The 14,827-nt window shown below is 38.5% G+C and overlaps 1 protein-coding gene across 1 annotated transcript in view; it reads right to left on the bottom strand.

Annotated features, from left to right (window-relative positions):
* Positions 1-14,827, bottom strand: part of ak5 (adenylate kinase 5) — a 104,801-nt gene that overhangs the window by 89,396 nt on the left and 578 nt on the right. The window contains exons 2-4 of the mRNA XM_059345341.1: positions 13,238-13,424; positions 9,074-9,241; positions 3,174-3,346 (exon numbers count right to left, since the gene is read on the bottom strand). Coding sequence (XP_059201324.1) covers positions 3,174-3,346; positions 9,074-9,241; positions 13,238-13,424 — 528 coding nt within the window. The remainder of the gene's footprint in view (positions 1-3,173; positions 3,347-9,073; positions 9,242-13,237; positions 13,425-14,827) is intronic.

The following is a 14,827-nucleotide window of genomic DNA, read 5'->3' as shown; positions in this document are numbered from 1 at the left end:
GGTGTTGCGTCTTCACTTTTTATTCGGCGTTTAGACGAGTGTTTTCGGGAGGAAATCTGCGCGCATACAGTGACGCAAAAGTGTGTGGAATTGGATTGGGTATGCGTGCCAGGCGGCATCACTTAAAGCAATAAGAGCATCTTTGGGCATGCAGAAGTTTTCACGCCACGCATTTTCATCAGCTACTCCTTCCACAAAGTTCTCCACCGTCCACTAGATCTCCCAGGTCTCGTCCAAAAGCCGCCTGGCTCGCCTCTGACGAATTGGTCGGTCCAAAATTTGATAGAGGTAATTATAGATCCTTCTCTGTACAGTAATACTATCTGTACATATCCTGTACATTTCGTGGAAAGACTCCAGTAAGTTTATTAGAGCTGCCAGAGCAGCTTGAAGGTCCGACGCATGGAAGAAATGCCTCATGTGTGTTTATTTCCCTGTACTGGCACATGTATGTGACGTGAACGCTTACACGACGTGAGCAGATCTGAGCAGAGTTTTGCATCTTGGCAGTGTAGACGGACACGCTATGGCGGAGCGTATTCAACTTTTCCACTTTGGAGGGTGGTTTCAGATTTTTGCGTTTTTAAGCCCCAAAAACGCCGTCAACGTTTAAACGAAAGGCACTTCCGATACAATATTTTGTTGTTTTTACCCATAAGCGTCCTCATGAAAACGGGGCCTTAATGACAGAATAGGTTGTTTGTTTACCTCCCGTATGACCCACATGAGAGTTTGTCATAATGACTCATATAAGCGTTTGGTGGTTCGAGGTAGAGAGAGCAGCGTACATCATACAACCACCTATGGTTCGCGGTTAAAATGATAAAGTTGCAATTTCGTTGAATTCAGGCTACAAAACCACCGATCTAGGTTTAGGGCAAAAAGGCATCATAAAAGACCGTTTTTAACAGTGAATAAATGTAATCAAATGCCGAAAGTGAAGTAATCATAAGGACGTGACTACCAGAGGTGACATAGTTGCGATCTAGTTATAATCAAATGGTTTACTTTTGTGTTCACATGGGACACAAAAGTCTGTTTCTTGGGTGAAAGTCTGATGTCTGTTAGAACCATCCACCTGCCCCGAGTCGACTATACTACGTATCGCCGTCATTCATAATTACTACGTCGCTATAGGGCGGGGGAGGACAGCCTAAAACGTAAATATGGGTCATAATTTGCTACCTTTTGGGTCATTTTTTAGGGGAGACCAATCTCACCGTTTCACCACTATGGTCTGGTGCAACACCAGCATCACTGCTGATGCCTCATCAAACCGCCCGTAACTCACTAACCACCCAGACAGTTTTACCTTGAGTAAAATAACAGATTTATCTAGGTTTGAAAATTGCTGTAATGTAAGAACACAGTTCACCAAAATATAGTTCTACTAGTTTTAGACATTTATTATGGAAATGTTTCATAATATACTTATAAACTGATTATTATATGGTATAAAAGGGGAGGATAAAATCTATGTAACCTCTGAAACCAGTAAAAACAAACTGAATACGTCATTCATCACATCACAGAACAATATGTACACAAGCAGTGCTGTCGTCAGGACTCCTGTTTCTGAGTAACTGTATTTTGCCTCTTCCTCTCATCAAAACCTACAGAATCATTAAGAAACCAAACACTCCTCTGCTTTGCTGAACTAATCAGGGGAGGAAATTAAATGCCCAACAGCCACTCAAATCACTTCATCACATCTAATATGTCTGCAGCTTGGCCTACTTTGCTGTTTATCTCACCAGTTCCTGGACTGACATCTGGTGAATGGCCAGATGGGAGATGTGATGTTGTGCCAGACAAGCAAGTGAGGGATGATAAACGATGAGGTGGGCAGTTATTGCAGTAATTCAGGAGGGGGACGCGAGCTAAAACACTGCCGGTCACGAAGCAAGTGTTCATGCTGCAGCCTTGTAGCTCCGCTGCATCGTGCTGACAGTGACGACGCCTCTCTCAGGTGTTTTCATTATGGTAATGGAAATGTACCCAGACAGCCACAAGCACATGTTTTACATAATATTATATATACGATACTTCCCTGATATATGACTTTAACCTGTATTCATTATGGAAACCTAACCTTTAACCCTTTATCATTCTGCTCCTGAACTGGGGATTGTGGGCAGTGGAAGTTTAGGGGGAGATAGCAGGTCAAGAGTAGAAGCCACATAGAAGTGTTGTATACATCATCTGAAAGCTGGGGAACCTGAAGATTAATTAGAGATGCAGCTGTGTGTCAAGTTGTTCTGGTCATAAATTGCTATTCATTTCAGGGTTCAGAACATTAATTTTTGGGTTTCTCAAGTCCACTTTCATTCTCAACCCATAAGTTGATGCAGCAATTTCTGGGTTAAGGACATTTTTAGAATGGATAAAAATGGTCAAAACCTCCTCCTGACTATTGGTCCAATACACCAAGAACTTTGGAAAAACATAGAAAAATCCATGCTGTAATTTGCTTTCAAAATCTTTTTGGAGATTTCTGTGTTTTCAGTGATTAGATGATGAGCACTTCTGTTCTGTAAAGTGAGTCTACTACAACCTCCGAAAGGAAGAACATGATGTCTGGCTGGAGGGTCATCAGAACGCTAAGGGGTTTTAACTAGTGGGGAAATTTTCTCACCCTGGCATCTATCTATTTTTTAAGCTTTAGATTAAACTGTCTTGGCAATGAAACTGTCTTGGCAGAATAAAGGTTTCATTTTTATATGATATATAAAGGATGGAAGGAAATCATTTTAGAAAACAGAATTTATGATTTGTAGTAAATGGGCTTCTGGTTATTTTTAGGTGTATGCATGTGGTTTAGTTCTCCCTCTGTCCTTGAACATGTAATCTTAATTTCATACACATATTATACTGGGAAATGTTAGGGCATCATGTGTGTTTTCTATACAGTGTTAGAATGAACAGAGCACAAACAACCACAGGGGGTCTGTGCCCATTTTCATCCCAAGCAGAGTCATTATCCTGCAAACAAGGATGCTAATAAGCCGGATAAGCATCCCTCTGCAGCATGCTTGTGATATGGATGCTGCTAATTACTCCCTTCTTACATGCACGCTGTGATAATGACCTGCAAGTGACTGGACACACACACACACACACACACACACACACACACACACCTGACCCCCTCTCCCTCTGTGTGTCTCTGCTACCTGTGGTGCCAGCTCCCCATTGGTGATGATTTTAGCGATCAGGCTCCACTTTCTGTTGCTGGTGGCGTTGTGGATCATTTTCTTCCTCAGCAGCTCGCCCACAGACACGTACTGGAAGCCGTATCTCTCTGCGATCTTCAGGCTCTGTGTGCCTTTGCCGCTGCCAGGGCCACCTAGACACACAGAGGGAGAGCTGTTGATGTTTTGGGACAGATTTTGGTCTTGCGTGTGAAATGTGTCTGTGCGAGTGTGAAACATTATGTGTGTGGGTGTGTTAGCGTAGGCGCATGTGTGCACTGGTGAGAGAAACCCAGACTATGTGGGACTGTGTGTGTGTGTCTCTCTGCGTGACTGTGTGTTACTGCTTGTGTGTGTGTTCTGCGGGGGAGAAGGCCATGTGGGGGGGTGGATGAAAGACACAGGTATGTGTGAACCTCCTACATTTGCTACCAAATCCTTTTTCTTTTTATCTCTATATTTCAACAGGAGGAAAGATGTGCCGAGGGCCAACAACAGGAGAAGACAGCTCTTAGCTTCATGCTGCTCCGGTTGGTAAACATTATTATCAATATTTGTCCTGTTAGCTCTTCTTTTAACATCTTAGTGCAACACAATTTCACGCATAAAATGATCAAAATTCACTCCAAAAGCTAGAGGTGCAAGTCATAGCTATATCAAATTGTTATTTTGGGAATTAAATTACCTGAGGGACGTTTTGTGGCTTTTTTTAAATTTATTTTTTCTACCACTTTGGCTGTGTTAAAGCTTAGGGTGTACATTTTGGAAAGGGTGTGATTATTTCTTTAATTTTCTTAAATTTTAGAAGTTCAAATTGCCCCAATCTTAGCTGACAGCGAGTCCAGATAAGTAGTTGAATTGTACTAGTTGATGAAATGATGAATGGACCCCAGCTCCTATAATAAGTCTATAATAAACTGTAGCCGAAACAGAGACACTGAGACAAAAATGTCCCCATTAAAACCACAATTTTTGATTCCATGACCACTAGAGCATAACATCATGCATAATTCTGTTATTTCAGGCCATTTACCATTTTCTACCATATTAACCACCATATTCTCATGTTTTTTCTCTATGGGGCAAATACTATATCTGCTATATTCCTGGTTTCTGATACACTTATTATTACTGTATAATGGGAAAAAAATAAAAATGCATCAAAATCACTATGGCATGGCAATAAGTAAATAAACCAGTATTTAAATGGTTACATTTCTGTAAAATCTGTGAATATTTTGTTATTATGAATGTTGCTGGTGAAAAAATATAACTTATTGAAAATGTAAAATAATATGAATGTGTAGTTATTTATAGCATTTTTAAGAAAGGGAACATTTTATTGCCAGTGTTTAAAAAAGAAAAGAAAATCTGACTGCAAAAAATCAATAATGTGTCCCATAATGTGTTCAAATTACTATATTGTCCATTAAATTGACATAACATTTCTGTCTTTCGCACTGGCATACAAAACACCATCACAACTGCACATGACTCACAAAACAATACATACATATGCATCCTAAAACAACAACTAAACAGATGAGCAATCAGAATTTTCTATGAAACATAAAGAAACAGAAGGATTAAAATACTGAAAGTGAATGAATATTTAATACTGATGACCAGGACTGAAGATGGACAAATATTTAAGTGGGAAATTATATTGGTGTATAATTAAGGACATCAGAGCAACAAGGATTAAAGATAAACAAAGTGTCTGAGCTGTGAGTGAAAGGAAGCTGTAAAAGCCATCTGACAAACTGATGCTGCTTTTATCGCTGTATATTCCAGGATTTCAGAGATGCTACTGTTACCACAGAAATGTCAACCGCTGCAAAATTGCTCCCTGTTGAAAGCCAGGACAGATTGAAGTGAAATTAGTCAGAGAACAAAGCTATGTGGGTTGTTTATTCCATCATACTGTCACTGTCAGAATAATTTTTTTTTAGGGATGAGGAGAAGAGTGGCAACCCAAGTGTAAGAAAGGCATTGCAAATCAGTGATTTCCTGTGGTGAAAGAAGTATTCAGATCTAGTAAAAGTTTTTAAAAAAAGTGAAAGTATTCATGGTGAAAAATTATCCCTGTTCTCGTTCTATTGTATCTGGTATTTTGGATTGATATTTCTGCTGCTTTTATATGCTTTTATGTGCCATTTTATGTAAAATGAGCACAAACTACTTCTGTGGTAGTTTGTGCTCATTTTATCTCCTTTATATCGTTTTGGGTAGGTTAATCTACAGCAATGCATCATATTCTGTAAGATCATCATGCGTTTTCAACATTGCTGTCCTTCGAGAATTATGTTTCTCTCAAACAGTCCAAAATTGTGATTTATGCATTCTGATCCTGATTCCGGGTTTTCAAAGAGTTTATGTAGCTTTCATTTGGACAACTTTCCCACCACATAAATGAACACCTAATCCTTCTATTCAACACAAGCATTCATGATGAACACATCTGCACAGGAAAGGAATGATACATTGTACTCTAAGATAACTAAACTAATAAATGTAGTGAAGTAAAAGGTACTATATTTATAGACTAAGTAAGTAAAATGGAAACACATAAGAAAAGTATAAAAAATGCAAGTATAAAAGTTAAAAAATAAAATACATTCGCTGAATAGGTAAGTATTCAATAGACTTTTAAAAGCTTGAGAGAGTAGTAGCTAAAATCAGATTTGTTATTAGTTATTTTATTATCATTATCATTATATTATTATAAGGTTGTTGTTTTTTTTTAGTACTGTAAGTCTGTTCCTTCTCCCTGCACTGCCTGATTTTGGTGGCTTCTCTCCAGTTCCTGGGCATGTGCCAGAGTATTTAAGCCTGCACTTATAAAGCGTTTAGCTATGCTGATAAACAATTATGATCAAGTAGGATTCATCATCCAGCACACCTGGGTAAGAGCAGATTTGGATGGTGAACAATGTTTAGTGCATCTGGAGTTCATTCATTCAGTCATTCATTAATTCATTATTCATAACCGCTTATCCTAACAAGGGTCGCAGGGGAAACTGGAGCTGATCCCAGCTGTCACTAGGCGAGAAAAGTCACTAGACAATCAAAGGGCTGACACAGTGGGACAGACAACTATTCATGTTCACACCTGCGGGTGAATTAGAGTTGTATCAGGAAAGTTCAAGCCGCTCTTACACAAAGCATCTTAAAATCAGCTTAATTTTCCCAAGGGGCCACATAAGATTCTGCGAAAATTACAGAGCGCCAGACCAATACTTTGGACTTAATCCTGCTTAATCATTTAAATGTTGATAAAATGCAGTAAGTTATATGGTTTTGAGCTACTACTGGTAAGAATATACAATTATGATAAGACTGTTAATGTGGAGTACATTAAATATACTGGAAAAAAATTGTAAAAAACTCAACATACATTCAAACCACAAAAACAATATAGAGCTTGTATGGTGTGCAGTAAACCAGTAATGTATTACCTTTATGCAAAAGGCAATAAATGTTTTTGACAAGGTAACTTAGTGTTTTTTGTAGAACAAACGCACATACATAAAAGTGCAGTCCATTTACATATGTAAATCATTTTCAAAATAAAAGCACTGCGGTTGTATTGATTTCTAATTTCCGGGTAACTTCACTCGGGACAGCCAACAGGCCAGATGTGGCCCCAGGGCCGCCTAGTGCCCAGGTCTGTTGTAAATGGCTGACAGCTTTAGTGGTTGTAAAACACACACATAACAGCATACAATAATATCTGCTATAATGTTACAGTGTGTGTTCTCGCTCTAGGATCCGCGCTGGAGGTTTACGGTTTCTTTTACAGCTTTTTGAAGTTGTGATGTACCTAATCTAGCTCGCCTCATGCATGTTTGAATCTCAGATTTTAGTGAAGTACACAGATGTCTCCCCCATCAGTGGAGGAAAGTGAAAAACATCTCTCTATTGACAAATGTTGCACTGATACAAGTCAGTATAGTCAACATCAGACATTTTATGGGGCATAAATATAAGAAAAACACTTTTTTAAAGAGATAGCATAGAAGATTTCCTGCTTTTCTGTGTTTTACGTCATATTAAGTATATAATATATGTTGGGTTTTGGACAGACATTTTTTTTATTTTGCGACATTTTATAGTCCAAATCGATAATCAATTGATCTAAATTCGGTATTTACGACACTATCTCTCACAATTATTTGGTTTAAGTCTCAGGCTGACCCCTTTGCCCCTTAACTGTCTCATCTGGCTGGCTCGTGTTAGACTGTAAATAGAAATTTAAGAGGATATTTCAGCATCAAACCCATTATTTTGTATGAAAAAGGCCACGTATTAAGCAACATATTCTTTTTTCATCTTGCATATTATGAAAGATGAGGTGAGTTATTGCAGAAGAGAGAAGAGGTGAAAGAGTCAGAGCGAAATGTATCCAGCAAATGTGCACTTTTATCTAACATCTGAGTATTTCATCATGTTGGACCCAGCCTCCTGCTGACCACACGTCAATCAGTCTCTCTCTGTCTCTCCCTGCAAACCTGCCACAATCCTCCAAACAGATGACAGCTGCTGCCACCCTGTTTTCTCTTTAAAATAGGGCACATTGTGCTCACAAAGACGAGATAGGAACTGGCTTTGTGCTGCAAGGACAAATAACTATCATCAACACCACAGAGGGATAGAGTGAACATCTCAAGCACACACCTAAAACCAAAGCATGCTGCAGCAGAAGGCTGTCAGGAGGTTTTTTAAGAGCGTTTTTTCTTGCTTATTTAAAACGTAAAATGAACTATATTCAAGAGGGTTTATAAATAGAAGCCCTCTTCAGTCCAGCTCGACCAGTGTCATTACTCTTATTGTGCAGCTGCCTTGCTTAATTTATACGATTAATGAATGTATTTGACAGGTTAATGCAGGCCCATCAAGGAAATCAGATTAAAGGAGCGTGAGTGTCTAACACAGTGAGTGACATGCAACAAGATCTGCCCTGCTGATACCAACAGAGAGAGGCGGGGCTACTTTTAAAATACCAGGGAAACACACAGACATACACACGGTCTGCGATGCTTAGATTCCCATCCAGGCCATTTATTTTTAGATCATCAGTGAGGCAAATATAAACTTTGTATTTTTGTTAAGCTTTTTATGTAAATGGATAAAGCTCTCAAAGGAAGCATTAAACAGACAGTGGTTAAAGTGTTTTTCCTTCTATGTTTACTCTTAAAAGTATATTTACTGGCAGGCCTTATCTAATGGAAAACATGAGCCAGCAGGAATTTAGATGAGCAGCTTTACATCTTTAATATCAGATGAGGAAACATTTTTGCCTCAGTTTCCTCATTCTTGTGTTTTGTGAGTGAATTCATAGTTTGTGTGTTTGTGTCTTGCAGTGGTGGAATGTAACTAAGTACATTTACTCAAGTACTGTTCTTCTACTTCACTACATTTTGAGGCAAATATAGCACTATTTACTCCACTACATTTAACTGACAGCTTTATTTACTACTGAGGTGAAGATTTAGCATAAAAAACATGAACAATTTAAACTTATTAGACTTTTTTTTATTTTATTAAACCTTATTACAGTATATTAAGTAGTTAAAATGAGCCTTATCTTTATAACATTAAAACACTGCTTGCATAAATGCATCAATACAAATAATCTAATTTCATATTTAGAATATAAAAAAAAATCTGAATGGGTCCATTCTGGGTAACAAGTACTTTTACTTTAGATACTTTAAGAACATTTTGATGCTGATACTTCTCTACTTTTACTTCAGTAAGTTCTGAATGCAGGACTTTTTCTTGTAGTGGAGTAATTTCACAGTGTGGTATTAGTACTTTTACTGAAGTAAAGGATCTGAATACTTTTTCCACCAATGGTGTCTTGTGTAGCGGGCCCTTACCGATGACGAGGATGACTTTGGGTCGTGGTCTGGATGGATCAAACACCTCATACTCCTCTATGAGCTCCGCCGTCTCCGACAGGTCCGAGTCGCTCTCGATGGAAAACTGGCTGATGGGAGGGAGGCGGTCATACCGTCTGTAGGGGAAGTTGGGACTGTCGGGCAACACTGTAACACACACACACACACACACACACACACACACACACACACACACACACACAGGTAGATGAGAACCAATTTATCTGCCTTTGTATTGATGAAGAGCTACAATTTCCAAAGCCTTTAGATATCTTAATAATCATAATTTGCCGCCGTCAGTCACTTAAGAGGTGCAGATGTCACCGTACTTTAAAATGTATTTAAAGATCCCATTTGAGAACAAAAGCCAAGACGAGTCATGCCTGCTTTAACAATCAAACGGCAAATTTGAGATGAGCGTGATGAATCCAATGCTTCATTCAGTTCTGTAATTATACAGCTGTCTGTGGTGATGAAAGCACTGATTATAACACATTTAGCAAAGATAGAAACCATCACTGAATGCAATCCAAAGACACAGAGCTGCTATAATTTACAAGCAGAACAAATATGATCTCTTTACACTGCTTTGTACTGTAGGATGAGCATGGTATTGACTGTGCATGTTTACCAACGACGGTGCATGCACCAGACAGGGAAGTAGAGTTTTTTAACAACACAAACAGGAGACTTGAAATTACAATGCATGCTGCTCCAACCTGCCTGAATGTAAATGTTTACTCTTAACATTTCTAATCCCATGAACAGTTAATTAGGCCAAGATCAGAATCATAAGTAAACAGCAACAGTAGGATTCCCTTCCAGCAAGCATTTTTTAAACAGCTGAGAGGTGAATCACGGGACTCTGGAACCTCTACCAATGATTAGGCTGCAGTTCCCAGCAGCGAAATGCTACAGCTGGCAACATTTCAAGGCATCTTAGTGTGATAAAACTAAATTTCTCAAAATGCAGTCTGCTCTCAACACTTATCGGCTGCAAGTTCTTTAATTAAAAAGAAAAGTCTGTTTAAAAATAACTAGTTATGATTATTTTTGACTGATTGTGACATTGTGATGATCCTTAAAACTGAAAGTAATGACATTTTTTGCATCATTTTTGCATTATTGCCTTATTTTCACTGTAAAACCAAGCGGCGGTGCAGTAAGGCAAAACAGGAAGTGCCTTAAGCTGCATTCTACAGAAAATTCCAGCAAGGGGTGCTGATGAAGGTTGCAGAAGCATTTGGGTCCATCCATTGCAATACAAAATGAGAAAACTTCTCATTTGATTTATTAGTCTCAATCACTAATAAAAATGTTTTTCTTCAATTTGATGTTAATAGTGTAAATAAGGGCCCCATTTAGAAGGAAATAGAAGATAAAGAATCGTATGATTTGGGGCATGGCTAAATTTGATTGACAGGTGGCTCACAAGGCGAGCCGTCATCAGGAGAGAAGAAAAGCAATGCAAAGTTTAAAAAAAAGAAAGAAAAAAAGGATGTTGGCAGTTTGGTCTCATAACTTTGACCCTTTCACTGTATTTTCACTTAATGACATTTTTTATCATTAAAAATGTCTTGTTCAGCGTTTGGGTGGACTAATAGACACTCCACATAGAGTCGCTGTTCATTTTCCAGGTCAGTAACGTACATTTTGTTTTTGTTTTTTGCTAGCCAAATTTAACATCCCAGTTAATGCTCCAGTTAATGCTAAAATGAATTAGCAGCCACTTCACTCAGTCAGGTTGAGGTGTAGAGAGGCTTTTAGTCAGTGATCAGATCCCTCTCACTCCTCCACAGTCCAAATATGGTCTGCTCCCAGTTTTCAGAAACAAGATGGCGACTAGTATAATGCTAAACTTGATGCCTCAAACGGGCAGTCCACAGACCAATGGGTGACATCACGGTCACGACGTCCATTAATTATATACAGTCTATGTGTAAAACATATTAAAATGATTATCATACGATTTGTTTTGTAGAGTCTGTAAAGTATTATTTGCAGTATGGGGCATCACTGCAGCACCACAACCCTTAATTCAGAATGTTTTTGACACATATTTAGCATTTAGTAAATATTGCACTTCCAACAATTGGGATATTGCACTCATCCATATTGTTATTTTGATAAAATCTTGACTTAGTGTGCAGCCATGGTTCATATCTGCATCGTTGTGTGGCCTGAGGGATGTGCCTGTAAGCTTAAAGATGCTAAAAAAGTTTTTACACACACATAAAACTTGATCATATCATGCGTCCTGGGCACATTGCTGCCATGCTCCACATGCACCATCAAACAAGGAAGTGAATAACCCAATGCAAATAGAAAATGTCATTAGCATTCACTTTTGCATCTTCCTTCACTGGTTAGACCACAAAACACAGCTTGAATAACGGATGAATAGAGAGCCGTTTGGAATCTCGACGTAAATGATTAGCTACACACTGTCTCTTACTGTAAGGTTACAGGCTGACCCAGGTCAGTGAAGGCAGCAGGCGGATATATAAGGCTTAGATCTGCACACTGGACGTGGTGGTTTGACAACAGCGGTTGCTTCTAACCTTTGTGCTGTGGTGTGTTTGTGGGCGCTCTGGTGTCTCAGCAAACGCTTCTGGCATTTTTTGGAAAATGAATCTATGTGAGAGTGTCGATGCACACAGCTGCGCTTCACGCTGTAGCTGCAGAGAAAAAGCCTCCCATCTCACACCGCTCTGAAAGGCTTCTACTGAAGAGTCACACAACAGTTTTAACAATGTTTCTACAGAGGGGCTCAGGAGGGCTCGCTACACTGTTTCCTGTCCAATTGTGAGTCAATTGTGATTGTGAAGAAGAGAAAGAAGTTCTGCTGCCCTCATCCATTAAAAAAGTAAATAGATATATATATATTTTGGCTCCTTTGGCAGCTTTTTCTTTGCCTCTAGTTAATAAACAAAAAATACTGGAATTAAACAGAGGTCTAATATGCAGAAAAAAAAGAAAAAGTATTTTCACTTTTGTATAATCTGCAGAATTATATGGCTTTGTCAATTAATACATTAATCATTTAGACTTTAAAAATGTAATTAGATAGTAAAAAACGGAACCCTATCACACATTTCTTGAGCCTATGCGATGTCTTTAAAGGTATATTATGCAGGATTTTCCAATATATAGAAACATTCAATAACTCAGTAATGAGGACTGTGTGATTGTGTATGTATTTGCAGGCCCTCTGTCTCTATATATCCTTTTCTCATTTCTTGGCGCCACCCTTTGGGCATGACGCTCCAAAATTTAATGGACACAGCGCCAAGAAAAAGACAATTACAGCGAGGAGAAACACCAAGCAGAGCTGAGGAGGAGGGGCCATGTCATGTTTACAAACAGTAAGTGACAATTTCTGCATATTGTACCTTTAAATGTCTTTTGTCAACATATTCTCATTCTCACCTCGTCAAATATAGACGCACAAGGTACCCCACTAGCATCCAAAGCTCATTATATGGTCTCCCTGGTCAAAGTTAACCACCTTTGCACCCCTTTGTATCCTTAAATATAGCATTTGTTGCACAGACAATTCTAAAATGGGTAGATATATATTGAAGGTAATGGAAAGCTCTGACCAAGCATCGAAATCTGACGAGTTGAGGTCAGCAGCTTAAAGTTGTCCATAACAACAGTTTGTAACCTAAAGAACTAACTAAAGCAGAACATCTCTTCATCCCATTTTAGGCTAGAACCTTCAAACATTTGGTTTTCCTGCTGGAAAATTATCGCAAAATTGTTGCAGATGATCGATTTGTTCACTTCTACTGTACAATGAAATGTCAACCAAGTGGAGCAACCTGTGAGTCTGATCCGGGGATGAATTATTGTGGAATTCATTTTGATTAGACAAAACCAGTCTGTGAATTTGTGTTCGTTGGTATTGTAAGACTCGAAAAAGGTGTGCACATGGAACAGACCCAACAAACACAACTCCTCTGTTGCCTTTTTTTATTATCAATATTTCTAACTTGCATTTCGTAAATTGAATGCTTTTAAATTATGTTCATCTTTATGTCAGTTCAATGTGAAGCACTTGGTGCCTGTAATGCCACTTTGTGCTGCATCTCATGTATGCAAGGTGCTATGAAACAAAGTTTATCATTATTCACTGCTCACCGTTTCTGAAGAGGGACCTGCGTGATTGGCCGCCGTTGAGAGGGGGAAGGGACTTCTTCTCCTGGCCCACAAAGGTATCCCACCGCACCTTGTCCGGTCCTCCGAGCTCCCTGGCTTTCTTCAGACAGCCCTCCAAGTAGTCAATAGGGTCGTCAGGCCGGTAGTACATCAAACCTGTCAGCAGGCTCTGGAGAACACAATGGACAGAGTACGTTATGAGGAGAAAAAAAGGGAGGGAGGAGATGTCTGTTCTCACTACATCTTTGTTATGATGTGTTGTTCTGTGACGGTGTGCTGGTGGCGAGCTGCCCGCCTTTAATGAGGTGAAGTTTTGAAGTGCAGATCTGGTTGGCTTGGCTCCACCAGAGGGGGAACAAAAGATCTAATTTCATCAGAAACCCATGAAATTGGACTCAGGTCATCTGGGTTCTGTGTTTGTTTGCCAGGCTGTTATTGTCGAGGAGGAAAGCCAGCCGCTGATGATTGTGAGAACCAACTCCACGTCAAAACACAAGTCGAGTGTATGTTTGTGTGACATTTGCTCCCCTCGCCTCTGAATTTTTAAAAACAATACCTTCCTCTGGGACTTCCTGCCTCATCTCCACCCTCCTCTAACAGCTCCCACCGCCAGTAGCATTAAAGCACAAAGCTTCTCCCAGCTTAAAACAACTTCATGTGCTGGCTGATAATGAAAACACGTTCACATAAGAAGCAATGAAATTACGGCCCAGTTATGACGATGTGTCACTTCACTGCTCAGTGTAATTTGAACTGGCTGTAAATAAACAAGCAGCGATTGCTTGCATACATTAGCTGCATTGCACTTGGGAATGAGTCTAATTAAGTGGATGAGGCAATTTACTATCCCCTCAGGAAAATCAACCATTATCATTATAATTCATTATTATACTTATGTCTATTGCTGCTTAATAGATAGTTTATTAGAGAGACTTCATTCATTTTTATACACCTTCTTATTAAACCCCAATACCAAAAAAGTTGGGACGTTGTCTAAAACATAAATAAAACAATAATTTGCTCATCTTGCTCATCATATATGTGAATGAAAACTGTTAAAAGACAACATATTTAATGCTCAAACTGAGAAACTTTTGAGTCTGAATTCTAAACAGTTTTTATCTGCACAATGTACCAACATATCTGTCAACAATAAATGTACTACTAATAATAATATTCCTTAAATGTATTAATTGTTATCATATTCTTCATATTCATATTCATTGTTTACCCTCTAAAATGTATTATGGACTTTAAATATATATATATATATATATATATATATATATATATATATATATATATATATATATATATATATATATATATATATCTTTTTTTTAAATGATCAAAGAATACAGTCTCCAGCTGAGAACAATTTTAATAATTAATTCTAAATGACGCAATGGAATGTTTGGTTTAATTACAGCTTGACTAACTATGATTACACATTGCAATAAAAACACAGTGAAGCAGTTTGTAAAAATGATTAGTATACTGCAGTATGATGATCAGTAGCGTTTCTATTCTCGTTTAAATCACTATTTTAATCAAGACGTGGGCGCGTATTCG

Source organism: Centropristis striata, chromosome 11 (genome assembly GCF_030273125.1).
Source record: "Centropristis striata isolate RG_2023a ecotype Rhode Island chromosome 11, C.striata_1.0, whole genome shotgun sequence".
Classification (NCBI taxonomy): Eukaryota; Metazoa; Chordata; class Actinopteri; order Perciformes; family Serranidae; genus Centropristis; species Centropristis striata.
This window is presented reverse-complemented; position numbering and strand designations above follow the sequence as displayed.